The 14,344-nt window shown below is 37.4% G+C and overlaps 1 protein-coding gene and 1 long non-coding RNA gene across 3 annotated transcripts in view; one reads left to right on the forward strand and one right to left on the reverse strand.

Annotated features, from left to right (window-relative positions):
• The window catches only part of LOC118938395 (uncharacterized), a 53,484-nt gene extending 39,872 nt beyond the window's left edge, over window positions 1–13,612 (forward strand). For both annotated transcript variants that reach the window (XM_036942204.2, XM_090194669.1), the window contains exons 2-3: window positions 8,857–8,995; window positions 9,250–13,612. In XM_036942204.2, the coding sequence (XP_036798099.2) occupies window positions 8,857–8,995; window positions 9,250–11,108 (1,998 nt within the window). In that variant the 3' untranslated portion in view covers window positions 11,109–13,612. The remainder of the gene's footprint in view (window positions 1–8,856; window positions 8,996–9,249) is intronic.
• On the reverse strand, window positions 12,794–14,216 carry LOC149978488 (uncharacterized). The gene is made up of 2 exons (XR_016485552.1): window positions 13,046–14,216; window positions 12,794–12,964 (listed from the first exon to the last, which is right to left on the reverse strand). It is a non-coding gene; the product is annotated as an uncharacterized LOC149978488 (long non-coding RNA).
• Between the last annotated feature and the right edge of the window lie 128 nt (window positions 14,217–14,344).

Consider the following 14,344-nt stretch of genomic DNA (forward strand, 5'->3'; position numbering starts at 1 on the left):
ATTAGTCTGAATGGAGAGGTCTACTGTAGTATACTATAATTAGTCTGGTTAGTTAGGTCTACTGTAGTATACTATAATTAGTCTGTTTAGATAGGTCTACTGTAGTATACTATAATTAGTCTGGTTAGTTAGGTCTACTGTAGTATACTATAATTAGTCTGGTTAGATAGGTCTACTGTAGTATACTATAATTTGTCTGGTTAGTTAGGTCTACTGTAGTGTACTATAATTAGTCTGAATGGAGAGGTCTACTGTAGTATACTATAATTAGTCTGGTTAGATAGGTCTACTGTAGTATACTATAATTAGTCTGGTTAGATAGGTCTACTGTAGTATACTATAATTAGTCTGGTTAGTTAGGTCTACTGTAGTATACTATAATTAGTCTGGTTAGTTAGGTCTACTGTAGTATACTATAATTAGTCTGAATGGATAGGTCTACTGTAGTATACTATAATTAGTCTGGTTAGTTAGGTCTACTGTAGTATACTATAATTAGTCTGAATGGATAGGTATACTGTAGTATACTATAATTAGTCTGGTTAGTTAGGTCTACTGTAGTATACTATAATTAGTCTGGTTAGTTAGGTCAACTGTAGTATACTATAATTAGTCTGAATGGATAGGTCTACTGTAGTATACTATAATTAGTCTGAATGGAGAGGTCTACTGTAGTATACTATAATTAGTCTGGTTAGTTAGGTCTACTGTAGTATACTATAATTAGTCTGGTTAGTTAGGTCTACTGTAGTATATTATAATTAGCCTGGTTAGATAGGTCTACTGTAGTATACTATAATTAGTCTGGTTAGTTAGGTCTACTGTAGTATACTATAATTAGTCTGGTTAGTTAGGTCTACTGTAGTATACTATAATTAGTCTTGTTAGTTAGGTCTACTGTAGTATACTATAATTAGTCTGGTTAGATAGGTCTACTGTAGTATACTATAATTAGCCTGAATGGATAGGTCTACTGTAGTATACTATAATTAGTCTGGTTAGTTAGGTCAACTGTAGTATACTATAATTAGTCTGGTTAGTTAGGTCTACTGTAGTATACTATAATTAGTCTGGTTAGATAGGTCTACTGTAGTATACTATAATTAGCCTGAATGGATAGGTCTACTGTAGTATACTATAATTAGTCTGGTTAGTTAGGTCTACTGTAGTATACTATAATTAGTCTGGTTAGTTCGGTCTACTGTAGTATACTATAATTAGTCTGGTTAGATAGGTCTACTGTAGTATACTATAATTAGTCTGGTTAGTTAGGTCTACTGTAGTATACTATAATTAGTCTGGTTAGTTAGGTCTACTGTAGTATACTATAATTAGTCTGGTTAGTTAGGTCTACTGTAGTATACTATAATTAGTCTGAATGGAGAGGTCTACTGTAGTATACTATAATTAGTCTGGTTAGATAGGTCTCCTGTAGTATACTATAATTAGTCTGGTTAGTTAGGTCTACTGTAGTATACTATAATTAGTCTGGTTAGTTAGGTCTACTGTAGTATACTATAATTAGTCTGGTTAGATAGGTCTACTGTAGTATACTATAATTAGTCTGGTTAGTTAGGTCTACTGTAGTATACTATAATTAGTCTGGTTAGTTAGGTCTACTGTAGTATACTATAATTAGTCTGGTTAGTTAGGTCTACTGTAGTATACTATAATTAGTCTGAATGGATAGTTCTACTGTAGTATACTATAATTAGTCTGGTTAGTTAGGTCTCCTGTAGTATACTATAATTAGTCTGGTTAGTTAGGTCTACTGCAGTATACTATAATTAGTCTGGTTAGTTAGGTCTCCTGTAGTATACTATAATTAGCCTGAATGGATAGGTCTACTGTAGTATACTATAATTAGTCTGGTTAGTAGTATACTATCATTAGTCTGGTTAGTTAGGTCTACTGTAGTATACTATAATTAGTCTGGTTAGTAGTATACTATAATTCGTCTGGTTAGTTAGGTCTACTGTAGTATACTATAATTAGTCTGGTTAGTTAGGTCTACTGTAGTATTACTATAATTAGTCTGAATGGATAGGTCTACTGTAGTATACTATAATTAGTCTGGTTAGTTAGACCTACTGTAGTATACTATAATTAGTCTGGTTAGTTAGGTCTACTGTAGTATACTATAATTAGTCTGGTTAGTTAGGTCTACTGTAGTATACTATAATTAGTCTGGTTAGTTAGGTCTACTGTAGTATACTATAATTAGTCTGAATGGATTGGTCTACTGTAGTATACTATAATTAGTCTGGTTAGTTAGGTCTACTGCAGTATACTATAATTAGTCTGGTTAGTTAGGTCTCCTGTAGTATACTATAATTAGCCTGAATGGATAGGTCTACTGTAGTATACTATAATTAGTCTGGTTAGTTAGGTCTACTGTAGTATACTATAATTAGTCTGGTTAGATAGGTCTACTGTAGTATACTATAATTAGTCTGAATGGATAGACCTACTGTAGTATACTATAATTAGTCTGGTTAGTTAGGTCTACTGTAGTATACTATAATTCGTCTGGTTAGTTAGGTCTACTGTAGTATACTATAATTTGTCTGGTTAGTTAGGTCTACTGTAGTATACTATAATTAGTCTGGTTAGTAGTATACTATAATTAGTCTGGTTAGTTAGGTCTACTGTAGTATATTATAATTAGTCTGGTTAGTTAGGCCTACTGTAGTATACTATAATTAGTCTGAATGGATAGGCCTACTGTAGTATACTATAATTAGTCTGGTTAGTTAGACCTACTGTAGTATACTATAATTAGTCTGGTTAGTTAGGTCTACTGTAGTAAACTATAATTAGTCTGGTTAGTTAGGTCTACTGTAGTATACTATAATTAGTCTGGTTAGTTAGGTCTACTGTAGTATACTATAATTAGTCTGAATGGATAGGTCTACTGTAGTATACTATAATTAGTCTGGTTAGTAGTATACTATCATTAGTCTGGTTAGTTAGGTCTACTGTAGTATACTATAATTAGTCTGGTTAGTAGTATACTATAATTCGTCTGGTTAGTTAGGTCTACTGTAGTATACTATAATTAGTCTGGTTAGTTAGGTCTACTGTAGTATTACTATAATTAGTCTGAATGGATAGGTCTACTGTAGTATACTATAATTAGTCTGGTTAGTTAGACCTACTGTAGTATACTATAATTAGTCTGGTTAGTTAGGTCTACTGTAGTATACTATAATTAGTCTGGTTAGTTAGGTCTACTGTAGTATACTATAATTAGTCTGGTTAGTTAGGTCTACTGTAGTATACTATAATTAGTCTGAATGGATAGGTCTACTGTAGTATACTATAATTAGTCTGGTTAGTAGTATACTATAATTAGTCTGGTTAGTTAGGTCTACTGTAGTATACTATAATTAGTCTGGTTAGTAGTATACTATAATTAGTCTGGTTAGTTAGGTCTACTGTAGTATACTATAATTAGTCTGGTTAGTAGTATACTATAATTAGTCTGGTTAGTTAGGTCTACTGTAGTATACTATAATTAGTCTGGTTAGTTAGACCTACTGTAGCATACTATAATTAGCCTGAATGGATAGGTCTACTGTAGTAAACTATAATTAGTCTGGTTAGTTAGGTCTACTGTAGTATACTATAATTAGTCTGGTTAGTTAGGTCTACTGTAGTATACTATAATTAGTCTGAATGGATAGGTCTACTGTAGTATACTATAATTAGTCTGGTTAGTAGTATACTATCATTAGTCTGGTTAGTTAGGTCTACTGTAGTATACTATAATTAGTCTGGTTAGTTAGGTCTACTGTAGTATACTATAATTAGTCTGGTTAGTAGTATACTATAATTAGTCTGGTTAGTTAGGTCTACTGTAGTATACTATAATTAGTCTGGTTAGTAGTATACTATAATTAGTCTGGTTAGTTAGGTCTACTGTAGTATACTATAATTAGTCTGGTTAGTTAGACCTACTGTAGCATACTATAATTAGCCTGAATGGATAGGTCTACTGTAGTATACTATAATTAGTCTGGTTAGTTAGGTCTACTGTAGTATACTATAATTAGTCTGGTTAGTTAGACCTACTGTAGCATACTATAATTAGTCTGGTTAGTTAGGTCTACTGTAGTATACTATAATTAGTCTGGTTAGTTAGACCTACTGTAGCATACTATAATTAGCCTGAATGGATAGGTCTACTGTAGTATACTATAATTAGTCTGGTTAGTTAGGTCTACTGTAGTATACTATAATTAGTCTGGTTAGTTAGACCTACTGTAGTATACTATAATTAGTCTGAATGGATAGGTCTACTGTAGTATACTATAATTAGCCTGAATGGATAGGTCTACTGTAGTATACTATAATTAGTCTGGTTAGTAGTATACTATAATTAGTCTGGTTAGTTAGGTCTACTGTAGTATACTATAATTAGTCTGGTTAGTTAGGTCTACTGTAGTATACTATAATTAGTCTGGTTAGTTAGGTCTACTGTAGTATACTATAATTAGTCTGAATGGATAGGTCTACTGTAGTATACTATAATTAGTCTGGTTAGTTAGGTCTACTGTAGTATACTATAATTAGTCTGGTTAGTTAGGTCTACTGTAGTATACTATAATTAGTCTGGTTAGTTAGGTCTACTGTAGTATACTATAATTAGTCTGGTTAGTTAGGTCTACTGTAGTATACTATAATTAGTCTGGTTAGTTAGGTCTACTGTAGTATACTATAATTAGTCTGGTTAGTTAGGTCTACTGTAGTATACTATAATTAGTCTGGTTAGTTAGGTCTACTGTAGTATACTATAATTAGTCTGGTTAGTTAGGTCTACTGTAGTATACTATAATTAGTCTGGTTAGTTAGGTCTACTGTAGTATACTATAATTAGTCTGGTTAGTTAGGTCTACTGTAGTATACTATAATTAGTCTGGTTAGTTAGGTCTACTGTAGTATACTATAATTAGTCTGGTTAGTTAGGTCTACTGTAGTATACTATAATTAGTCTGGTTAGTTAGGTCTACTGTAGTATACTATAATTAGTCTGGTTAGTTAGGTCTACTGTAGTATACTATAATTAGTCTGGTTAGTTAGGTCTACTGTAGTATACTATAATTAGTCTGGTTAGTTAGGTCTACTGTAGTATACTATAATTAGTCTGGTTAGTTAGGTCTACTGTAGTGTACTATAATTAGTCTGGTTAGTTAGGTCTACTGTAGTATACTATAATTAGTCTGGTTAGTTAGGTCTACTGTAGTATACTATAATTAGTCTGGTTAGTTAGGTCTACTGTAGTATACTATAATTAGTCTGGTTAGTTAGGTCTACTGTAGTATACTATAATTAGTCTGGTTAGTTAGGTCTACTGTAGTATACTATAATTAGTCTGGTTAGTTAGGTCTACTGTAGTATACTATAATTAGTCTGGTTAGTTAGGTCTACTGTAGTATACTGTTACGAATTGCTTTTGGCCCGACAGTCTAGGGGGGGATGGTAATGAGACCAGTAACATAACTCATGCAAATTATAATTGTGACAAAGTAAAAGTGAGAACGTAATAACCAGGACAACTGAAATCTACCGTCAAACTGAAGGTTTATTAATGAACACACGGTAATGGGGGGGGGGGGGGGGGGGGGAGCAGGAAAAGGGGCTGAGCTGGACCCAAGGAAAGAAACAATAAGTATACAAAAACACCCCTAAGCTAGACTAGCCTACTTTAACAACAGCTAACTAACTAACCAAAAATACAGTGGGTGGTCCGCCCAGTTCTAACTAGTGTATTTAACAAAGTTTACCTACGGGTAGTGTATGCCCATGGGCGACTTGTCTTGGTTTCCCCTTTTCCCACCAGCAAACAAACAAACACCATAACCAAAAACAATACTCACAGGACAAAGTGATATGGAGGTGCTCAAACAAAAGGAGAGGTTTAAGCCACAAAGAGAGAGTGAAGCAGAGAGCTCTACATACATGGCATTTACAGAGAGATTGAGAGCTCTAGAGCAAACAACTGATGGGGTTTTTAAACCAAGGGAAAGGAACTGTGATAGGGTAGGAAACAGGAGGTGGAGGTGTGTCTTCTGATTGATGATTGATTGTTGACTGATTGGGGAGTGATGATTTTCACCTGTGAGGGGAGAAGGAGAGAAAACAACACAGGATACATACACACACACACACAGGATAGCTGTATCCGTAACATATACTGTAATTAGTCTGAATGGATATGTCTACTGTAGTATATTATAATTAGTCTGGTTAGTTAGGTCTACTGTAGTATACTATAATTAGTCTGGTTAGTTAGGCCTACTGTAGTATACTATAATTAGTCTGGTTAGATAGGTCTACTGTAGAATATTATAATTAGTCTGGTTAGTTAGGTCTACTGTAGTATACTATAATTAGTCTGGTTAGTTAGGTCTACTGTAGTATACTATAATTAGTCTGGTTAGTTAGGTCTACTGTAGTATACTATAATTAGTCTGAATGGAAAGGTCTACTGTAGTATACTATAATTAGTCTGGTTAGTTAGGTCTACTGTAGTATACTATAATTAGTCTGGTTAGTTAGGTCTACTGTAGTATACTATAATTAGTCTGGTTAGTTAGGTCTACTGTAGTATACTATAATTAGTCTGGTTAGATAGGTCTACTGTAGTATACTGTAATTAGTCTGAATGGATAGGTCTACTGTAGTATACTATAATTAGTCTGAATGGATAGGTCTACTGTAGTATACTATAATTAGTCTGGTTAGTTAGGTCTACTGTAGTATACTATAATTAGTCTGGTTAGTTAGGTCTACTGTAGTATACTATAATTAGTCTGGTTAGTTAGACCTACTGTAGTATACTATAATTAGTCTGGTTAGATAGGTCTACTGTAGTATACTATAATTAGTCTGGTTAGTTAGACCTACTGTAGTATACTATAATTAGTCTGGTTAGTTAGGTCTACTGTAGTATACTATAATTAGTCTGGTTAGTTAGACCTACTGTAGTATACTATAATTAGTCTGGTTAGTTAGGTCTACTGTAGTATACTATAATTAGTCTGGTTAGTTAGGTCTACTGTAGTATACTATAATTAGTCTGTTTAGTTAGGTCTACTGTAGTATACTATAATTAGTCTGGTTAGTTAGGTCTACTGTAGTATACTATAATTAGTCTGGTTAGTTAGGTCTACTGTAGTATACTATAATTAGTCTGGTTAGTTAGGTCTACTGTAGTATACTATAATTAGTCTGGTTAGTTAGGTCTACTGTAGTATACTATAATTAGTCTGGTTAGTTAGGTCTACTGTAGTATACTATAATTAGTCTGGTTAGTTAGGTCTACTGTAGTATACTATAATTAGTCTGGTTAGTTAGGTCTACTGTAGTATACTATAATTAGTCTGAATGGATAGGTCTACTGTAGTATACTATAATTAGTCTGGTTAGTTAGGTCTACTGTAGTATACTATAATTAGTCTGGTTAGTTAGGTCTACTGTAGTATACTATAATTAGTCTGGTTAGTTAGGTCTACTGTAGTATACTATAATTAGTCTGGTTAGTTAGGTCTACTGTAGTATACTATAATTAGTCTGGTTAGTTAGACCTACTGTAGTATACTATAATTAGTCTGAATGGATAGGTGTACTGTAGTATATTATAATTAGCCTGAATGGATAGGTCTACTGTAGTATACTATAATTAGTCTGGTTAGTTAGGTCTACTGTAGTATACTATAATTAGCCTGAATGGATAGGTCTACTGTAGTATACTATAATTAGTCTGGTTAGTAGTATACTATAATTAGTCTGGTTAGTTAGGTCTACTGTAGTATACTATAATTAGTCTGGTTAGTAGTATACTATAATTAGTCTGGTTAGTTAGGTCTACTGTAGTATACTATAATTAGTCTGGTTAGTAGTATACTATAATTAGTCTGGTTAGTAGTATACTATAATTAGTCTGGTTAGTTAGGTCTACTGTAGTATACTATAATTAGTCTGGTTAGTTAGGTATACTGTAGTATACTATAATTAGTCTGGTTAGTTAGGTCTACTGTAGTATACTATAATTAATCTGAATGGATAGGTATACTGTAGTATACTATAATTAGTCTGGTTAGTTAGGTCTACTGTAGTATACTATAATTAGTCTGGTTAGTTAGGTCTACTGTAGTATACTATAATTAGTCTGGTTAGTTAGGTCTACTGTAGTATACTATAATTAGTCTGGTTAGTTAGGTCTACTGTAGTATACTATAATTAGTCTGGTTAGTTAGGTCTACTGTAGTATACTATAATTAGTCTGGTTAGTTAGGTCTACTGTAGTATACTATAATTAGTCTGGTTAGTTAGGTCTACTGTAGTATACTATAATTAGTCTGGTTAGTAGTATACTATAATTAGTCTGGTTAGTAGTATACTATAATTAGTCTGGTTAGATAGGCCTACTGTAGTATACTATAATTAGTCTGGTTAGTAGTATACTATAATTAGTCTGGTTAGTTAGGTCTACTGTAGTATACTATAATTAGTCTGGTTAGTTAGGTCTACTGTAGTATACTATAATTAGTCTGGTTAGTTAGGTCTACTGTAGTATACTATAATTAGTCTGGTTAGTTAGGTCTACTGTAGTATACTATAATTAGTCTGAATGGATCGGTCTACTGTAGTATACTATAATTATGCTACCAATTATATCCTATCTTCTGGGCCTGAGTTCCCATAATGCAACACTAGACTATAAATAGGACATCAGGAACAACTCAGAGGAACCGTTTTCTGGACAAAGGTTTAATAGTTGAAGACTTGTTTTAGATCATTATTGTTTTGTACCAATATGACAACACTCCTCCTCTCTTTTTGAGTTAACAGGAAACACTCTCCCTCCAACCCTCCTCCCCCCTACCCCTCCCGGAGTCCTTGGGTCGTACCTCTCCTGGTAACACCTTACTGCTGGGTCTGAAGAGGCTGTCTGTGCGGCTGGTCGACTGCAGGAAAACACCGGTGCTAGGTGGGTTCATGCTGTTACATACATTTATTTTGGGACACACCCTGAATGGCATTAATTACCACTAAGTACAATATATTTAAGGATGTAGAATCATTACAACTCTACACCCTTGGATACATTGACAATTTGAAGATTTAATACGATTTTACATTGAAGATTTTAAATTCTTAAATTCGGTTACAAGAGTGTGAAAAGCTGGGCCTAAATCTGTCTTCGATATGAAGGAACCATAACTGTCTGTCTTCGCTTCACAGGGGACAGTCCTAACCGTCACTCTCTCAGTAGAAGGGGCTTGTCAACTTGGGAGGCTGATGCTGAGGAGGCAGAGAAAAGTCTCTCCAGATCAGAACACCTGAAGAAACACCAGCAGAGACCCACACGGAAGAAACCTCACTGCTGCTCTGACTGTGGGAAGAGTTACACCTCTAAAGTAAACCTTAGAGGACACCAGAGAATTCATACTGGAGAGAAACCTCACTGCTGCTCCCAGTGTGGAGCTAGCCTCTCCTCTGCCAGTGCACTGGAAGGACACATGCGGATTCACACTGGAGAAAAACCATACCAGTGCTCAGAATGTGGGCAGAGATTTAAAGACTGCAGTGGTTTACGGATACACGAGAGAATAAAACACACCGGCGAAAAACCACACTGTTGCTCTGACTGCGGGAAGAGATTTGCTACATCGCAACGCTTAAAAGCTCACCGGCGGATTCACACTGGAGAGAGACCGTTCCACTGCTCTGAGTGTGGGAAGAGTTTCAAACAAGCCTCAGCACTGTCTGAACACAAACGAATACACACAGGAGAGAAGCCTCACCACTGTGAGCAGTGCGGGGGAAGCTATTCCTCTTCTAAGTTACTCAGAATACATCAGAGGATTCACACAGGGGAGAAACCTTACCAATGCGCTGACTGTGGGAAAAGCTTCAGATTTCTGTCTTCTTTAAGACGTCACCAGCTAAGACATACTGGAGAAAAGCCCCACCAATGTACTGAGTGTGGGAAGAGGTTTGCTGTTAAGAGTGGGCTCTGGTTACATAACATAGTGCACACTGGAGAGAAAGGATACCAATGCCCACAGTGCGGTAAGAAGCTAGGATCATCTCATTCTCTAGAGCAGCATAAGCGAACACACACTGGACAGAAACCCTTCCACTGCTCCCACTGTAAGTTAAGCTTTGCCACTAATCCAGCCCTGTACAAACACCAGATAATTCACACAGGCGAGAAACGACACAGCTGCAATGTTTGCCAGAGGAGATTTGGACGGTCCGATCACCTGAAAATTCACATGCAAATTCACACAGGAGAAAAGCCATACCACTGCTCTAAGTGCGAGCTGAGTTTCACTAACAACAGATCTCTGAAAGAACATGAGGTCAGACACACAGAAGATAAACCTCACTGCTGCTCCCAGTGCGGTGCTAGTCTCTCCTCTGCCAGGGCACTGGAAGGACACATGCGGATTCACACTGGAGAGAAACCGTACGAGTGCTCTGAATGTGGGCAGAAGTTTGCACATAGAGCCAGTCTTGGGTCACACAGAAGAATACACACAGGAGAGAAACCCTATCACTGCTCTGACTGCAAGAAGAGCTTTCAAAGACTTGGCGCTTTAAAACTACACAAGTTCACACATTCAGAGAAGATGTACCACTGCTCTCAGTGTGAGTCGAGCTGCACAACGCCAGACGCATTGAAGAAACACCAGCGTATACACACTGGAGAGAAGCCTTACCACTGCTCCCACTGTGACAAGAGCTTCCTTCGGCAACAGTCTCTCAAAGGACACGAGCGTAGTCACAAGGGAGAGAAACCGTTCTCTTGCTCAGACTGCGGGAACAACTTTGCCACAATGGAAACCTTGCGAATTCACCAGCGAAGACACACAGGAGAGAGGCCATACCAATGCCCTTTCCCTGACTGTGGGAAGAGTTTTTCCCAGGCCAGCGCCTTTAAAGTCCACAAGAGAAGGCACACAGGAGAGAAGCCGCACCACTGTGATCAGTGTGGGATGAGTTTTGTCACGTCAGGTGACTTGCAAACTCACTCCAAAAGAAGCCATACTGCTGCACAGCCTGTGGACTCAGTTTCTCTAGATCTCATTACTTAAAGATTCACCAGAGAGGCCACACAGGAGAGAGGCCATACAGCTGCTCAGAGTGTGACAAGAGTTACACTTTGAAGAGTCACCTTACAAGACACCAGCAGAGACACACAGGAGAGAAACCTCACTACTGCGCAGAGTGCGGCAAGAGCTTCAAGTGTTTAATGGACCTGAGATGCCACGTTCAGCGCAAACATAGTGGGACACCCTACCAATGCACCCAGCTTCAGCTCCCCTCAGCATCTGAAGTACCACCAGATGACACACACGGGAGAGAAACCATTCATATGCACCGACTGCGGGAATTCACTCAGGCCGTGGTTTTGACGTACCACAGGAGGATTCACACCGGAGAGAAACCTCACAGCTGTGATCAGTGTGACAAGAGTTTCAGTAAAAGGAGCAGTCTGCAATCACACCAGCGGACACATACAGAAGAGAAGCCTTACAGCTGTGATGAGTGTGGGAAGAGATTCACCAATTCAGGAACCCTGGTTTCGCACAAGAGAATACACTCCTGAGAGAAAGATTACCACACACAGGAGCGAGGCCTAATGGCCATGTTCAAGTGAACACACACTGATAATTTTTTTATGCCTGGATCAAATATGTAGTTTTGTAAATGATGGAACACATTTTATAGAATGAGCATCAAGGACACACAGTAACAACTGTGAAACATGAAACACTTCTAGTTTGTCAATTGACAATTCCCACAACTGAAACCACACTTGAAAATACAGAGGCTTTCACTCAGTGTTGTGGCCAACCGCTATGCAGACACAGGTCTGATTGAATCAAGCCCTGAGAACGGACATATTTCTCAACATCACAACTTGCTGTTGGATACAAATTATTAAATTATTAAAAATTATAAACATTTGAAGAAGTAAACGGTGCAGGTGAAGTTCTAATCGAACTCTGTATGGAACATGATATTTACCTTCTACTGTTCTTTCAAAATTAACACTTGTTTCGTTTTGCTTTTGGATTGTGGGCTCAATTCAATGAGATTTGTCGTTTGCCGACACCTGCATAGCTGGTGTTGTGACGATGTCTGAGGTGTAACCACATTGGAGCTGTCGAGGACATTACCATAATCTCATGCAGTCTTTTTAGATTCAAACCTCGATTAGCCTGAGATAATGCTGTAATCTACACCTTTATTAGCCTGATATAATGCTGTAATATACACCTTGATTAGCCTGATATAATGCTGTAATCTACACCTTGATTAGCCTGATATAATGCTGTAATCTACACCTTGATTAGCCTGATATAATGCTGTAATCTACACCTTGATTAGCCTGATATAATGCTGTAATCCACACCTTGATTAGCCTGATATAATGCTGTAATCTACACCTTGATTAGCCTGATATAATGCTGTAATCCACACCTTGATTAGCCTGATATAATGCTGTAATCTACTCCTTGATTAGCCTGATATAATGCTGTAATCTACACCTTTATTAGCCTGATATAATGCTGTAATCCACACCTTGATTAGCCTGATATAATGCTGTAATCTACACCTTGATTAGCCTGATATAATGCTGTAATCCACACCTTGATTAGCCTGATATAATGCTGTAATCTACACCTTGATTAGCCTGATATAATGCTGTAATCCACACCTTGATTAGCCTGATATAATGCTGTAATCCACACCTTGATTAGCCTGATATGTTGTACAGTGCACAATTACAAGATTATGTTCTATACTGCTATGGGTTTAAAGCCAACAGGTAGGCCTCTGGGTTTAAAGCCAACAGGTAGACCTCTGGGTTTAAAGCCAACAGGTAGGCCTCTGGGTTTAAAGCCAACAGGTAGGCCTCTGGGTTTAAAGCCAACAGGTAGGCCTCTGGGCTTACAGCCAACAGGTAGACCTCTGGGTTTAAAGCCAACAAGTAGGCCTCTGGGCTTACAGCCAACAGGTAGACCTCTGGGCCAACAGCCGATTGGGTGTAACCTTGTGATAAGGCTGCATCCTGTCTTCCAGACACTGAGGGTGCAGCTACATCCTGTCTTCCAGACACCGAGGGTGCAGCTACATCCTGTCTTCCAGACACCGAGGGTGCAGCTACATCCTGTCTTCCAGACACCGAGGGTGCAGCTACATCCTGTCTTCCAGACACCGAGGGTGCAGCTACATCCTGTCTTCCAGACACCGAGGGAGCAGCTACATCCTGTCTTCCAGACACTGAGGGTGCAGCTACATCCTGTCTTCCAGTTGATTGTCGGAGAACTGAAAGATTACTTTTGTATAGCAACAGCAATATGACCTGGAGACAGAAACTCCACCTATTCTGAGCTAATCTTGTTGGTCCTGCTCGAGTGCACAATATACCCTTTTATGCTTGTCACACTTCTGCTGACTGCTATGTAGACAAAGAGCTTTTTATTAAACCTGAGACCCAACTCTGTTCAGGGGCTCTTATCTCCTCACCACTGAGTGATTGTTAACCCCTCCAGAATTGTAATTCTTATAATAAACGTTGTTTTAAGAATCTGCAGCAGCCTCTTCCTTCTGATTGGAATTTCCACAACAGTTGCTGTGTAATTAATGAATTAAGTGATGTGTAATCTACACCTCAACTAGTCTGACGTAATCTATGCCATTATTTAGGTTGTTTGAGATTATTATTTCTCTCGTTAAAACTTGATCTGATTGAATGGTGCCCTAAATGTCAGAATGACTAACCAGTGAGCCTATCATTATGGATTGGTGACTAAACTGAATGACTAACCAGTGAGTCTATCCTTATGGATTGGTGTCACGAGAATATCTAATCCCAATGATGATAATAATCACTATAAGCTTTGACCAATTCCCCAGAGGTTGTAAGGCCCTGGCTAATAGAAGAATTAGACAAAGTCTCAGAATTCTGCAAAAGGTTCTGAGTTCTGAAAATCATACAGTGCACATAGTCTTTTATACCTCACATTTGGTTATAACGTACACTTTATAAATGCCCCTCTTCTCTAACTCTCTCCCAATGTTCTGCCACATGCTCCATAATCTACCGCAAGCCTAACGGTTTCTCCCCTCCCTGGGTGGGGAGACTTCCTTCCTGTTAACAGTTTCACAAGTCGTCTGTTGACAGTTCCTCTTCTCCTTGAATGTCTCAACTATACTTCTGCTTATTGTCAAATTAGTAACATGCCGTCTTAGTCTTCCTATGCACACACATTAGAGAATCATACTCTTATAATTCTAATACATTTCACTCTGTTATACA

Source organism: Oncorhynchus mykiss, chromosome 13 (assembly GCF_057628025.1).
Source record: "Oncorhynchus mykiss isolate SJ-2025 chromosome 13, ASM5762802v1, whole genome shotgun sequence".
NCBI lineage: Eukaryota > Metazoa > Chordata > Actinopteri > Salmoniformes > Salmonidae > Oncorhynchus > Oncorhynchus mykiss.